Below are 17103 nucleotides of genomic sequence, written 5' to 3'. Positions count from 1 at the left end.
GCACATTTGGCTCAGGATGCATTTTGAAATTCACACTGCATTTTGCTACAATTATCACGTGGTATCACGATGAAAATGCAATCCCATATGTCCAACCTGTAAGGCTAAAAAAAAAAAAATGCATTTACATTATAATTTTGCTACAGTTTTTGCTTGGACATGTTAATCAATTTGGGTAATAGAATTCAATTTTAATTTTGCAACTTATAAAGCATTAATATATGTTTTTAATTTACATGTTAAAACTAGTGTATAAAATGGCAAATGTGAAATTATATAATTGAAATTTCATTTTCATTTTGCACTAAACGTTGCACATATGTATGGGAAAATGTAAATTTAAATACAGAAATACCTTTTCTGTATTTTACCTATTGCATTGCCATTTTGCATATTACATTTCAAAATTAATTTTGCTACCCATATACTTCCATAGACAAATGATCACACAGATGAACTGTACATAAATATTTCAAGATGACCAGAATCACAGTTCATACAGTAACTACATAGTGCAATCATCTCACAACACTTGCATTGTGACATTTTCAGCCCAAATTCTCATTAGTTTCCTTTTCATTTCAGGGTGAAATATCAGTCAGACATCTTCCTGACAGTTTTTTTTAACCTTTACATTGTAATGTGGGAGTTAGATTTTCATAAGCCAAATACATCCTTTCTCAGCTAACTTTCTTTACATTACCCTGTCTGTTATTAAGGATTGGAAATCTTGATTCTCCTTGGGAACGCAGATAAACACTCCACAAACATTGAAATATTCTCATTTAGGCAGATGAGTAAGATTATTTTCCGTCATCCACACTATTGAAGGGATGCTTGCTGAAACAAGCCCACACGAAACGCAATACAGTTCAGGTGACGTATATTACAGTATGGGCTGCTTGCATTAAGATTCCCTTTCGGATAGCATTACTCGACTGTGATGCAGTTACCTTAAGGGACAGAAACCTTTTGTGAATGTGCTAATGTGGCCTGAAAGACTGCACCTGCTTCTGAAATCCTCAAGACATAGAGCCAAACAATGCAGCTAAATGATATGCCCCCTCCACTGAGAGAGGCCTCTGGTGTGTTTGTGACATACACAAGTCGTACCTGTGAGAATGACAGAATGCATTTCCTAAGCAGTGAGGTGGGGTGGGTGGTAATAACAGGGTTTTTCCCAGTCAGGCATGTCAAATAACGACAGATGTTGTTTGCTGCCAAATTCGGGTTTTTGTAGTGCTCAACCCTGGTCACATGAAAAGCCAGTCAGTAATTACACTGATTTAAGTTTCACAAGCCTTAAGTACACATACACCAATACACATGAGTTTGAGACCAGATTGTGAGTGATTTTGATCAATCATTAAAAAATACCGCACATATTAAAAATATGGTATTTCTTAATGGCCTTTGTCTTGCGTTATTTATATTCTGGTGTTTCACTCACATCACATTTGATTGTTACAGCAAGCTGATCCCGCAAGACAAAAAACAATTGCTTTTGCCATTGCGCGGGAGATTCAGTAGCACCTTCGAGCTACAACACATGAAACATAGTCACTACTATTTGTTCTGTCCACATCGAGAACAGAACAAAGCTTCACGAAAATCATTCAGTTTTCTTCAGAAATGAAATTGTTCTCAGTTCTCAATCCTATAACTGAATCATCACAATGACAAAGATTATGAAATGCTCACTTACAAAAGAGCATGTATGGGGGTAAACTGACAAAACCGCCCACAGGAAAACTCCCTTTGTTCCTTCCACACAAACTGTGGACTGTTAAATAAGCAGCGTACCCCAATGAAGTCGAGATGTCATCGTTTATGGCAAGCGCATGTGTCCCAGAAGCTTTTTGACAGTCTCCTTGATCTTTGGAGGTCTGGAAATTTGAAGGCGACAGTGCATAGATAACACCAGGAGTCTTTTGATAGATCAAAACATGCCTCCAAAAATAAATTAATTCATTCATAAAAAAAGACTAACATTAGCATGCTTTCCCTTCCTAGATGCTGTGAAGGACTTGATTTAGTACAACAAGAAAGAAGTCACTGAAACATTGTACATGTCACATTTACAAAACATCTCCTCTGTCAGTGAGAAGACGATAGACTCTGTCAGAAATAGAAACTGTCAACTTTATCTCAGTGAACTATGAACTCTATGAAAGAATAGAGGCACAGGACGAAAGATAGAGGGGAAGAGGCGTGTCTTCGGTATGTCAGACAGGTTTACTGCCTCTGGCCAGTGAGACGCTCTCATTATTTGCATGTGAAAGTCCCCACCCTTCACCAGGTTCTCAGCACTGCTCCTGTTCAGACACATTCAGTTGTTGTTTTTTTTTCTTTTTCAGAGACTAACAAAGCTCCTTTAGCTTGTGACATACCTCATCTTTACTGGTACAACACGGGATAAGAATGCTAAGAGACACAGCATTATTATTTCTTCTTAAGTAAGTAACTTTTTACAAATGGCAAAGACTTGAATGACATACTCGATGTTACTGAAGTACTGAATTGTTTGGAGCCAGTGGAAGAAAGCTGCAGAGATAACAGGTTACTTTGCTATATGTCTGCCTGTACTGATTTTGCATACTGAAAGATACATTTCAAAATGTTAGTGCATGACATTGTGATGGACTAGTTCTGAGAAAGTGTACAATGAACTAAATAGGGTTCTCACAAACGATTTACATGGATTTTAGTTCTAGTTTTATCTTTGGAATGTGCTGATGTCTTATGATCTATAAGATGAACAAATATTTGAAAAGTTTCCTGGACCCCTCAAAATGATTTTTTTTCTCTAATTTTCTTTATTGAATGAAGTGTTGAGTGAAACTGTGCTTTTGCAAGAAAAAAATGCATTTTCATGACCTTTCTAAATATACAATATAAACTGGCAAAATCATACAGCAATAAAGATATTGTTATTGTAGTAGCAAATTTCTCTCACAGAGCCACAAAATGATTTGTTTAATACCCAGCATTTAGTTTGGGTTAACCAAAACTGCCTTTGTTGTTCAGTCAGCGTATTAATCAGCATGTCAGAGCAGGTGGGGCTCTGAATGACTTTAAGTGTTGAATGCCAACCTCTTGTGAATGCTTCAGGCCTGTGGGGATCTCAGCACCTGTTGATCAAGTCAAGTCAAGTTGAATGAATTAATTATGCCTGATGGGATGAATTTGAAATGGGATGAACCTTGATGGATTCTGGGAAATTACCTTTTTTTAATTTTTTTATTTTTTTTTATTATTTTTTTTAATGGCATGGAATTTTTCCAGTGTGTGGGTGGTTTTCACCTGAATGTATATGTTACTGTTTTGTCAACTGTACTTACTTGGTAATAGATATACCATCTATAACTAACTGTCCTGCAATCAGCAAACAGAAAAAGCAAATATTATTTTCCAAATGAATGACCTAGTTGTTTCTGAAGAACTCTTTTAATATGCATTAATTGATTGATTGATTTTAATATTTTCTGGACGATATACAGTACTATCAAATCCTTAATATAGACAAACAACACATCATTATGAAGGACTATTGATGCTTAATGTGCCCACTGTTTCAGTGTTAATTTTTTATTTATTCGAAGGTGAATAATTGTATTTATTTATTATTTATGAAATAACTGTTTTTTTTTTTGAAAGCCTCATATGAATCGTGAATGTTTCAGTACATTACAGTGAAAGTTTTGCCATTGCTAGCTAAACTAACTGTCCTGCACCCAGCAAACATTATTAAGTTGGAAATAAAATGTTCTGGTTAAGTCTGTTGGCCAGACTCCGTAACAAAGCAGCACAATTCAATAATGTCAACATTTTCTCGCATTTTCAGTAAAAAAAAAAAATAATAATAATAAAAAAAAGATAAATAAAGAAAGAAAATAAATAAATAAATAAATAATATATATATCTTTAAAAATGTCTTTGAAATGACTGGAGTCTTCATCTCATATAAGTCTACATCATTTTAAACAGATCTGTCAAGTACTGCGTTAGGTGTAAATCATTTTTTTAAAGACACATACTAAAAAACATAAGTTCAGAGTGATAATACTGATGCATGAGATCCATCATTCCAGACCAAATGAGTGTGGAGAAGTACAGTAACATGTTCAAACAAGCAGTTCCTGCAATGAAGAAGCTCCGGTTTCACTTTATTTTGATGGTCCCTTCAAGACATTCTGTTAACACCTACATATCTACTAACTCTCACTAGAGGGTCAGTAAAATATTAGTAGACAGTTCAGGTTAAGGTTAGAATAAGTTGACATGTTCTTGCAAAATTACTTGTAATCAGTAGAATGTCTGTTGGGACAGATGCCATCATGCATGTATCTAGGCGAGCTGTTACAGAATATTATTGATGTACAGAATTGTTGAACATCATGTGTGTTGTTTCTTAGGTAGCAAAGGCTGTACAGCGTTTTGAGGAATCCAAATCGACACAGTGATGGAATCCGATTTTTCACTACTGTCCTCCTCAAAGGGAGAGTTCAAGGAGGAAGATTACATACAGCCACATTACAAGGAAGCATATCGGTTAGCCATCGACTGCCTGGTCAAAGAGGGAGAAGCTTCTTATCGAAATTTCATCAAAGAGGAAGGCATATGCGGTTTCCTCTCTGAGGAGGAAATCAACCATATTACAGAGAGCGCTGTGCAGCCCCCCACCAGCAACCACTCAGAGGAAGTGGACTGTCTGCAGGATGATACATCCTCCACAGGCACATACTGGCCCACTCACTCTGACACTGACCCGCCAAACCTGGATTTAGGCTGGCCAGACGTCCCGCACAGAAGGCTCGAGACCAACATAGACCTGCTGTTCCACCCACCGAGGCAAAACAGCCCCACTATCAAGGAAGTGATCCGCAAACAAATACAGGATGCCAGGCAGGTAATGTTGATAAAACAGCATGCTGAAAGGGCTGTAAATAAACGCCTCTTTGAAACCAGTCCTTCTGTAGATCATGTGCTTTTGAACTGCGCTAAGTTAAGAAACATGCATGCACGTAGCTCTAGAATGCCCTAGAATCAAAACTGAGCTTTTGAATGATATTGTAGCCTAGTGGTGACAGATCTGGTTGGTAATTGGAAGGTTGTGGGTTCAAAACTCACAGGGGGTGATCCATGCATCATTGCGCCCTTGTATGGTTGCTCCAGGGAGACTGTTCAACACCTTCCAGTTTCCACAATCAAAGATGGTGCGGCATGTGGATAAGGTCACTCTTGGGAAAATTAGTTTCACTTAGTTTCACTGTTCATATTTGTATGTGTTTAAATATATTGGATTTCAGTTTTTTTTTTTTATGATTTTAAAATACTTTTTTGATTGAGATTAATGTTTGTAACTTTTTGTTTGCTATTTTTAAATGTCTATGGAGAAAAAAGAAACAAAGGTAGCCAAGAAAAAGGCAAATTATTATTATTATTATTATTATTATTATTATTATTATTATTTTAATAATAATATAAAAATATAAAATATATAATATAAAAAAAATATTTATTTATTTATTTATTTATTTATTTATTTATTTATAATATGAGAAAAAAAGATTTCCTCAAATAAGGTCAGTGCCTCTATGGTTAAAAGGTATTTTCTAGGCATCCTCTAGAGTGAGTTGTTATTATAGCTTGCTGTTTTTCTTCAGGGTCGAATAGTAACAGATCAGGGCTATATGAGCAAAGATCTTTTAAATGTTGAGATACAAAGTTTGTCTTTGATCTTCACTGGAATCATCTATCATATAGACATGCTTTTCTACAGCGTTCAGCCTTGCAGACAGCTTCTACCTTTAAAGTAAAGAGAAAGTTTCCCCCAAAGACAAGTCTTTCTAAATAAATTATGTTAGCACACTACATAAAAAAACATCACAGAGCTCTCAGGCTCTCATTTTTAGCTACATCATTTTGTGTATCTTCAATTTGATACAATTAGCTAATGTTTGACATGCCTGACAGTGCGGAGTTAAAGCCTGTAAAGTATGTACATGTAGAACAGAAAAAAAAGAGCCTCTGCGTTTGTATTTATTTATTAATTATTCTTATTCTTATTCTTATTTCGTATTTACATTTTTTATGTGCTTTATTGCCATGAAAATTAAAGCAAAATACAATTTCTTGTTTCTTTATTTGGGAATTTGGCTTAAGAATTAAACCCTTAAACTGACTCTGAAATATCATTCACCAATGTAGTGAATGTTTGATTTTTTCTCTCTTTCTGTGTCTGAATAATTTTAATGGGTAGTTGTCCATAATCTTGTATAAGTTTTTGATACCAGGCACTGATGAGAGCAGAGTTTCTGTCTGTCAGAGCAATGAACCATTGCATTGTTACAGGAGTATAGGAAAAGTGCCAACCATTTTCACTGCCCCGCCTGTTCACCTCGTGATTCCCTGATAATCAGAGAGGAGGCTGTAAATTGATTTTTTTAAATCATCAGCCTCACAGTTGTGACGTCTTGAACTCTTGCTAAAGATGTGATAAGGCCAGGTGCATCACTTTCTGCCTCAGGGCATCAGTCATGTAAAAATTACAACAGTCTCTCCCCAGCAACAGTGGCAGCTAAACTGTGCTGAACAAACACACAGCAAACAGTGGAACTAGTTGTGCAATGTGCAATGCTGAAGTGATCACTCCCTGTGTAGTTGATGAGACGGGAGTGCCAGAAATATCTAGGTGTGCCTATGAGAAGCAAGCTTTACCACATTAAAAAAACAAAAAACAAAACAAAAGAAAAAACATTTTGTCATGCAAAGAAAGCCTTGCTTCTGAGGTGTGGAGCAGTCTTTAAGTGAGAAAGCAATGCCTCCTTTTTTGAGCAATGCAGTCTTATTTGTGTTTTGATTATGAGAAATGATTAAAGCCCTGGCTCATTTAATAATGAGAAAGCACGTCTAAGAGCTTCTAATGAACATTGTGCAAAGATGGACTGGGATGCATGCTTGTTATTGAGAACAATATCATCCACATTTGCTCTTATCAATTCACTGTTGGTCAAATTTTACGATTTTATAAGTAAGAAAAAAAAAGATGTGATCTTATCATTTGATTAAGCATTATATAATGGACTTTATGTTTCTTCCCAATCCATATGTGGGTGGAGAAAATCATTGAATTCTTACTATCATGATAATCTACGGTCTACATAACAATGCAAAAACGAAATTACTGATTTATCCCAAGTCTTGTCCCTGATAATCAAACAGAGTTCTCTGAAAAACCATTTCTTATTGAACAAGTTTCTGAATTACAAGCTCCCAACATGCATTACAGCATTATAAAGTATGTGATGTTAATGTTTATAATATTTTAACATAATCATATTTAGCCTATTAGAGTGATAATAATATAGTTGACATTTTTCAACGATACAAGCAATCACACTTTTGAGATTTGCTATACTCTATATCGTCCTACACGAGTATACTGTATGTATGCAGATAAAGTTACATATAGAGCTAAGACATAATATTGTTCAACTTTTGTACCAAAATTATCAATCAAGCAGCATAAATTTGCTATATAGCATTGCTCTGTGTGAGTATATTGTACTCAAGTAAAATTGGACGTATTATACAACACTGTGACTTTAAATATATTGCTGGGCGATAATATTGTTTACGTTTTACAACGATGTGAATTATCAAGAAGCTGAGATACCACTTAACGTGTACAGTATGTATCTGTTTAAGGTTGGATATGCTTATAGTGGTATAATTCATTATTAATTATTAATTTGGTAATAAATTAAAGTTATTAATTTATTATGTGGCGACATTATGTGGCAAACTACAACTATTACCTTAAAGAGCTGTTTCTATCTGCTTTAACCTATCAAAATTACATTGGTTGGTATGATTCAGTGATGTTAATATTTGTTACCATTTTGCGTCTGAACAAAAATCTTAATGGATCATGAATCACTTTTCAGTTTTTCCCCCCGTGCAGAGCAGAATCAGACCCATTAGGCAACCACCTAGGAGAGCATCTCATGAGGCTGTGGATTTACAAACCAATCTCAGTGTGCTGAATGAACTGCACCTCGTGTGGCTCTGGCGCTCTGATTACATGTACTCCCTAGAGTCGACTCACAGCAATGAAACACTTGAGCGATGTATACAGTGTCTTGTCAGGTGTGTTTGGGGGGAGGATTCTCATCTAGGGGACCAAATGATATCGACTGATATACTAGCCTCTGCCAAGCCAAGGTTCACTTAAACTGAAGGCAGTTTCATTTATTTAGACAATAGAAAATTATACAATGGAATAATATATTGACAGCACATCAGCAGTGTGAGGTTCCCAGGAATTTTACTTAGTTTTTACTCAATTTTTGTTTGGTAGATGTGTTGGCAGGGTTTTGCATAAAAGTGTGAAGGCAGGTGTGAGAAATTCTTCTTCTTCTTCTTCTTCTTTTTTTTTTTTTTTTTTTTGTTGCAAGCTTTTAAAATCATAATTGCCATTATAAGCATTTCTTAAAAAAAAAAAAGCATTAAAAATATATTATTAGCTTTGATTCTGCCTGGCAGTTTTTTTAATGACACATGAACAAGTAAATTAGAAAGGCTGAACGGCTCCCTAAGATGGTATCTATGAGAAGACACACTTTGAATAAGAATGCATGGGGACTCTCAGTGTGAGCCATAAATGAAAAGTACAGCATGTAGGAAAACATACGGGTTATTATTATGTCTAAGTAAACAAGATATACTTGGTTTAAAAATGTGAGCATGTGTGGAATTGATGAGCTAAACCAGCATAATTGAAGGCGTGCTTATTTTCAACCTTTATTTTATGAAGCATCTATTTTCATATTGCTGTTTTTACCCCTGTTGTGCATCTTTGAGTGGTACCTTACAACCTTAGTCAAGGTAAAATCTCTCATAAAGCCTCTCATTGCTTTATTAGAAATACAAAACTGTAAATGGTGCTCAAGATTATATGCTGCACAACATTATTCATATTGACAAGGTCTCATCAAGTTCTGTAGAAATTCTTTATTAATCATTTGTTAATCAGTAAATTTTCCAGGGTGTGGCGAGATACAACTTTCGCTAAGACTCATTGTCATTCAGCATTAACGGAACATCTTAAACCTGTCAAGGCTTGAATCAAGGAATGTCGGCCTTCCTGAAAGACAAATGCTAGGACTAGGCCTTTTAATAATAGGCCACAAACTGTACAGTCTTCTCCCCTGACTTCTTTCTGTGTAATATTATACAAATAATATTCAAAACCCTCTGAGGCTGACGTTTGCATTTTTATGTCTATACAGGTCATTGCAATCGCAATGGATGTTTTCACCGACGTGGACATCTTTAAAGAAGTGGTGGATGCCTCAGTCAGAGGTGTCCCTGTCTACATTCTCCTCGATCACAATCACTTTAAAAGCTTTCTCAATATGATAGAAAAACAAGACATCCAAATCCAGAAACTGAGGGTAAGTGCCCATATTCTACTTTATATTGCCTTCAAGTCATGTGTCATCACAATGACCTCCATTCTAAAACAGCATAATTTACTATATTAACCCCCTATTTTATGTTTGCTAGAAAAGAAGAATGCAAAAAAGAATAAAACAAATATAGAGATGGATCAATATTCCAAAACATGTTTTGATCCAGTGGTATGATTTTGGCTTTGCCTTGTATACCCCTTTTAATAAGCCAGCAGCACTACTGCATATCAAAAAAATGCAAAGTGTGCATTTGGTTGCATTTCACTGAAACGCAGAGCAGGCAGTGAAGTGAAGTGCAGTGTGGGTCTGAGCGTCCCGTTCTGCTCAAGAGAACAGTGCCGCTCTAGACAAACACGTTGCCTCTCTACCATTGACAAGAGGGAAGCATATTGCTTAATGTATGAACCTGTGCATGAAAGGGTTTTCTCGATTGAGTGCGCTCGCTAACGGAGACAGAATGTGTGTACCGTAACAAAACATACTCTCTGTAATGAAACATACAGGAAATTAAATGAACTGACAAACAAACTGTCAAAATGCTGTGCCAAATCATTCTAGCTCAGTTTAATCCCCACTTAGAAGATGAGCGCACACAAATACAGTGTCATGTGGTGTTGTGACTTTGTGTGTAAGACAATGGCCATGTTTTTGGTTGCAAGACTGTGACAACGGCTGTCTTTGAACCTCTCTCACTGTACGATATAGGGCCACTGTTTAGGTTTATGTTTCACGATGCCAATCTTTGATGCCAATCTCTTTCACAGCTTCCTCTTTTTTCAGCAAACATAAAAAGTACAACTCCCAAACGGTGCTTTGTCATGCTCTTTTTGTTTACCACTAGTGAATGCTAATGACATTTTATTCTTCAGTAGTAAATTGCATTATAGTTTACTGTACATGTCACGAGGTGTCATCATCGTACAGTATTGCTTGCATGTCGTTCAAGTTTATTAGATCCATGTTGCACAGAGTGATTTATAATGATCTTAAAGGATTGCTAAAATTGCGCAGTGTGTAGAAGGCCATAAGCAGCCCAACATGGCCTCTCTCACTCTCTTGCTTGGGGGCGGGGTTTATGTAAATTTCAGGGTTTGTGATGTCACTGACTCAGAAAGTAGCTCGTTGTAGTCCCTACCAGCCATTTGTTGTAGGCCTTACAATGTGAATTCTGTAAAATACTGTTTCTCCCTTGCATTGAACTTCGAGCATCATAACTTTTCAGATGTTGTTTATGATTAAACAGCCACATTACACACTAACTAAAGTTCAAAAAGTGAAATTATTATCAATGACGCCTTTAATAAATGACCATTTTATAAACATGGTGCAGTTTAGCTTCATTTGTAAAATGAACACACTTTCATTGCAATGACTGAAGGCTAATTTTATTAACATTTCTTAAATTTAAAACAGAGCCATAACAATTATTTTTCCTATGAAAGTGCATTAACCAGAACACCACACTAAAAGCCATCAAATCAAAGGATCAAATGATAAAGAAGACGCAACTGCAAACGTAATGGCAGGAACAGTGTCATAAGATGAAGCTCAGTTTTTAGGTCTCCCCACACAAGCATATTTCGTCATGGCTTTTGCATCATGATCAAATGTACTCATGACTGTGAGGGAGCGAGACATAGTTTATCTCAAGCTCCAACATCAACCAAGCAGCCAAGAGAAAGAGAGACGCAGTATGATGCTATTTCCGTTAGACAAGCATCCATGTTCTCTGTGGCAGCATGAAAATGATAAGATAAATGAATAAATAAATAAATAAAACATCAATTACACACCTACAACTGTGCTAAAAAGGCTTTCTGTCATCCTGAGAGAAACAAATTTTATTCCTGGCCAAAATCACTTGAACACATGCAGTTGTGGCTTTCAAGCTCTTGAGGAGGACCTTCCAAGGGGACAGCAACTGTATATCTGTGACCATGTTGATTCAAGAGCTTTAAATGCAGGCGTCAAGGGCAACAAATGCAATTTTTTTATACATATATTTGATTCCTGTGTGTGACCAGATTTCCTCATTTATCTGCTTTATATTCTTCTATGCTGATGGCTGGGGCTGAAATTTGACTGAAAAAAGGCATAACCAGAAAAACAAAACGTCAACAGCAATCTGCAAACCTGTCATGCTGTTACTCTTGTTACTTTTACGGAGCTCTCGTCTCTCAGAACTTTTTGTTCTTTGTTCAGGGTGATAAAGGAAATGCAAGTTGTTTAAATGTAAGAGCTGTTCTTTGAGAAACTTTGATAAAAATATACTGTACATAACCACCAAAAGAATATTAGAAAATATTTCCGACCTGATCAGTTCCAACTAAATACCGTCTTTGCTCTTTGTAAGAAAATCAGTTTAACCTTTTATTCACATGGAATTTCTTGTCAAATATGATGGAAATATTAATGTTCTGATGACGAGCCATATAAAGAAGCTGTGTAATTGGAAACACTGTCCCTCCCACTTCTTCCTAGAGGATTTTAACTATTATTTCATGAAAAACAAGCTGCAATTAAAAAAAAAAAAAAAAACATTCTCACCACACCTCACTAAGTGCTGTCATCAGACTATTTTTTCTGCTACTGGCATTTTTTGAATGTCTGTGAACTCAATATATTCTAATGTCACTACACAGCATTGCAACAGATGCAGCTCCTGAAATTTCTATGGTTGATTTACTATTTTAAATGAAATTTAACAGACTTTCTTCACCGTGGACAAAAGAAACTTTAATTTTACAGTTGCACAAGACATGCCCATCGTCATTAGTGTTGTCTGGGTGCACACAGATGGTACATATAAATTTTCACAGCTTTGTCGCTTTAGCAGCAGTGATAAGAAAGGACCCTTGGTCTTACCAGACAAATTTACTGTCATTATCATTGTTTGCAAAGCAATGATGTGGTGTGTTTGCCTTTCATTTTGTTTCTGCTAAACAGACTTAACAATGTCTCTCTGTAATTTCTCTTCAAATCAACATATGTGACCATGGACTACAAAACCAGTCATAAAAAAGGGTAAATTACTGAAAATTTAAAAACTGAGATCCATACTGAAACTGAGATCCATATATCCCCTGAAATTTACAAAATATATTCATGGAACATGACCTTTTCTTGATATCCCAATGATTTTTGGCATTAAAAAATCTAATTAATTTTGTATTTTTGGCTATTGCTACAAATATACCCCAGCGACTTAAGACTGGTTTTGTGGTCCAGGGTCACATATGTTTGAGTAAAAAGGGATATTCAGTAGGGGAAAAAAAGTTGGAAAGGACTATGTTCATTGGGAATTGATTGGATGAAAAGTACATCTTACAAACTTTAATGAAAAAAGGTGGTTGGAGGAATGGTAAGAGAGAGTTGTCACATCACCAAGACAGAAAATTAAGGTGGAAGTTATATTGCATCAGACTTTTTAATAATCAATTATATTGTACCGAAACATTGTGGTACTTGATGTTTTATTAACAAAGCTTGGGAGGAGCAGTTCATATAATCAACCAATTTAGCACAGTTAGAGCACGTTCAGATAATCAACTTAATTAGCATAATAGTAAATATGTATTTAGCCAACTTAACTTTTTCTGGCATCCCTCCTCCACCCTAACTCCTCCCTCCTAACTATTCCTATCCCAGGTTGAGATAGTGAGGGAGTTCTCTGGGTTCAGAGCCCTCCCCTCAGACAGCATGCCATATATGCATACTTGCATATTCCTATTTGCTTGTTTTCTTACTAAAATATATCTATCTTTTTTTTTTTTTTCTTGGCTATAGAATATGAGGATACGCACAGTGAAAGGCCAGGAATATTGTTGCAAATCTGGGGTAAAGTTCCATGGAGGAATGGGGCAGAAATTTCTTCTTGTTGACTGCCAAAAAGTATTTTTTGGATCATACAGGTGAGGCAGCATTTTTTTTATGTCAATAATTTTTTGTGAAGTGATTTGCTCAAATAAAAATAAATGGCTATTGCATTATAATCCAAAGTCATTTATGCTTAAACATGCATTAAAAATGTGTCTTAAGTATCCATATATTTCTCTGGGCCAATTTATATAAGGACTCCAAAAACATTTATCGTATGTTAACAAACACTGAACAAATTTCTGGCTTTTTAGAAGCATTTTTCAAATGATTGCAGTCACTTAAAACTTACCCAAAATAAACTGCATCCCAACACACATGCATATGTTGCTAGGACTGAATTTAATAACTATGCTTATGTTCTTTTTTCTTGTTTGACAGCTTCATGTGGTCTTACGAGAAGATCAACCTCAGCATGGTTCAAGTTATAACAGGCCAATTAGTGGAGACTTACGATGAGGAATTTCGGACGTTGTATGCTCGATCGACAATCCCAGCTCTGTTTCAGACTGCCAGTGTGAACCAGTGTGAGATGAAGCCCAATGGTATAATAGACGGATCTCTGATTCATTCCAGCAAGCCCTTTGAAAGGAAAGATCATTTGAGGCACACGCTTGATGCTGTTTACCGGCAAGCCTGCGAAAGGAGATCAGGATTCTCGGCACTGAGAGAGGTTGAAGAAAGACCACTTGTTACACCGCATGCTCGATTCCTTCAAGACACATCAGAGTTTTACAAAAGACACAGCTACGCAGGAGAACGGCAGGAGCCTGCATATCTGCCAAAATTGCCCAAGTATGGCTCTAGTAATTGGAACATGGCAGCAGATAGCAACCGTTATGGCGGTTTCTCCAACAACGTGGACAACCAGTACGAAAGTTACGTCATCAACCCGATGTTCAGAGGCTCAAATATGCGCCAGTCTTACCACGGCCATGACAAACAAATTCTCAACATGAGGCAAAACCTGCCCAGTTTAGCAAGTACTTCCAAGTCTTTCCTTCGGACATGGAGGATAGAGTCTTACCTTAATAACAGCAACGATGCACCTTACGGCGAGAACAATGATTATCTGGACCAATTTGAGGAAAATAAAATGGCTCCTCCACAACACTCTCGCATCAGGTCATCAGTTGTTTTCACGTCCACCATACCGGAACAACCAGAGACAAACAGCTACTCCAATAATTCAGCATCCTCCAACCACGATCCGGCACGAATTCAGTCAAACGCTCAGATGTATTCCTCAACCCAGTGGAATCAGACAGCACAGCATGATGACTACTTGCTGAAGAGGCGCAGTTTACAGATTTTAGAAAACTCAGGAATTAACATGACCTATAACTCTGGAAGGGATGCCATATATGCAAGTTTAAACAGAGCCAAAAATCGATTTGCAAACAAGGAGCATGACTACCAGCAAGATGACAGATACAAAAGGCACAGCTTGGCCGATCCCAGGTGCAAGACATATAACAATGACTTTATTGAGCCCTCTAGTTACATGTACGCATCTTTACCTAGAAGACAGAATGTCTGCAACGTGTCTGCAAACGAGAATCCCAGAAATGGAGCATACACACCGAATTTCAAAGAGGACCAGAGGTCTGTCTCACATAATGATTTCCAAAAGGCAGATGAGAGCAAAACTACCTCAGGAAATATATGGCAAGAGCCTCCCACAAGAACTGTGTCAGCATCACTTCTGGACACAGAGGACACTCAGCCTTCGAAACCAAACAGCGTATCATCGCAGCGTTTCTTGAAAAGGAGCACCAAGAAAATAAAATCCCTTCTTAACATCCCACAAAAGGGGGACAACTCACCGAAAGGAAAGAACTCAGAAAGTCTCAAAATGGGAAGCAGCACAGATACGATTCTCTCAGATTATGATGACACAGTGCAAGGCAAGAAACACCAGGGTAGCACTGCCAATTCCATCAAGTCCGTTGAGAGCAGCAGACTGAAGCGAGCTAATGGGAAGATCCCTGGAGCCGAGAATCACTCTCCTGTTCTGGCAGGAGAGGCATCTGCGCCTCGGTTTAGCACCGAAGAGCTTCATCCGTCTCACACACCTGCAAGTGCAGAGACTTCCAAAACACAGGAACAATCCACGGTCATTTCTCAGAATGAGAAGACAGACTCGACACTAACCAGATCGGATCTGGTGTCAAAGCAGCATGTATCAGTAAACAGGCTGTATAGCAGATTTGAGCCGCTTTGCTCATTTGAAAGCAGGGGTCCCACAACAGGCCAGCCTGCCTATGTACCTGAACAGAGTCACGTAAGCGAGAAAACAAGGAATTCTGTCTTTTTAAGAAGACAGCCCATGAATGATCATAACAGTTATACAAACCAGCAGACGCAGGGACATGACAATAGAATTGGCCGTTTCATTCAAAGAGTTGGAAATTTAATACACAAGAATAAGTACTGAAATAACCAGTGAAATGACATTGAAGCTGAAGCATGTCATTTCTACACCACTATATTGACTAAATGGCATTGCAAATATTGCACAAATAAGTATTTTCAAACAGGTTTCTTAAGCACTATTCTCCACCTTTCAGACTAACAGATAGCCCTGCCCCAACTATTGCCAAGGTTGTTATGTCAGAATGGCCGGGATGCTCGTGCTCAATGGCCTGTTGAAATTGTCATTGCATATTAAACAGGGATAGGATTAAAAAAAAAAAAAAAAAAAAAAATTCCCCTTTTTGGCTTTGAAAATGTGCAACAGTGATGTTTACTTGAATGCATTGCCAGTGTTGAAGGTTTGCAATATAACTGGTGGAAAATGCTGCAAGCACTGTTAAACTGTTACTTTGTAGTAGCTTTTGTTTTATTATTATTAATATTATTTGTACATTTAAAAGGAATGTTTTGTGTTGGGATAATGGGCAGACTGGGTTCATCATTTCTTTTATTTGAGTAATTGCCACTTGAAACATTACCTAAGCAATAAAACAAACAAAAAACAACAACACAAATTTGTGCTTGCTGACAGGCTGTAGAAAACCATCTATGCTACTTTAAGCTTGCACTTCAGCTTGGACAAATGCTTCTCAGAGATATCCCAGATTGTTTAAAGTCTACATTGAAATGCTGGAACACATACAAAGTATACAGTATAATGTTGGTTTGTGGGTAATTGGTGCTTAACTATCTTTAAGGATGACCACACTGCCTTTGCACTATATATAGGTCATGATGTTGCTTGTGTTAACATTGTTTGTGTCATGATTGATCCATTTTTTTTTTTTTTGCACACAAATACGGTCACTATTGCTTGTATCCCAACATGCTACTTACCAAATAAATTAATGGTCATTAAACTGATGTTGAACCTGTATTATGATGCAAGGAACAGGAAAATAATCATGCAGTTTACTCACTTGTTTGAGTTTACTAACATCAAGTTTGATAACAGCTTATATTGTGTATATAACACATATAACAGCTTAAATCAATGTGGTAAGTATTCCTGGACTTCATACGGACACCTACTGGTGAGGATGCAGCATCATGCAAAAGTAAATGTAAAAGTTCTTCAAGGGGGTGTTAAACAAAATTGGCTGGTCATACACTCTTAAGAAAAAAATGGTTCTAAACAGTACCAGAAAAGGGATCTTTGGCTTGTAACAATAGCAGAACCCTTTTTAGTGCTAAACAGAACCCTTTTTATAGGGTTCCATAAAGAACCAGGCTTTGAAAATGCTATATAGGACATTAATGGTGTTATAAATAACCT

At 36.8% G+C, this 17103-nt stretch overlaps 1 protein-coding gene across 2 annotated transcripts; it reads left to right on the top strand.

The window, feature by feature from the left end:
• Positions 1-2268: 2268 nt before the first annotated feature.
• Positions 2269-16692, top strand: LOC109065648 (protein FAM83B). Of its 2 annotated transcripts, none has more exons than XM_042736080.1 (5): positions 2269-2456; positions 4416-4909; positions 9294-9458; positions 13263-13387; positions 13734-16692. In XM_042736080.1, exons 2-5 carry the CDS (start codon positions 4463-4465, stop codon positions 15787-15789), a joined length of 2793 nt encoding a protein of 930 aa, XP_042592014.1. In that variant the 5' UTR covers positions 2269-2456; positions 4416-4462; the 3' UTR covers positions 15790-16692. The 2 variants fall into 2 exon arrangements, with proteins under 2 accessions (XP_042592014.1, XP_042592015.1); XM_042736081.1 differs by having other exon boundaries at positions 2269-2559.
• Positions 16693-17103: the final 411 nt, after the last annotated feature.

This window comes from Cyprinus carpio, chromosome B13 (assembly GCF_018340385.1).
Source record: "Cyprinus carpio isolate SPL01 chromosome B13, ASM1834038v1, whole genome shotgun sequence".
Classification (NCBI taxonomy): Eukaryota; Metazoa; Chordata; class Actinopteri; order Cypriniformes; family Cyprinidae; genus Cyprinus; species Cyprinus carpio.
This window is presented reverse-complemented; position numbering and strand designations above follow the sequence as displayed.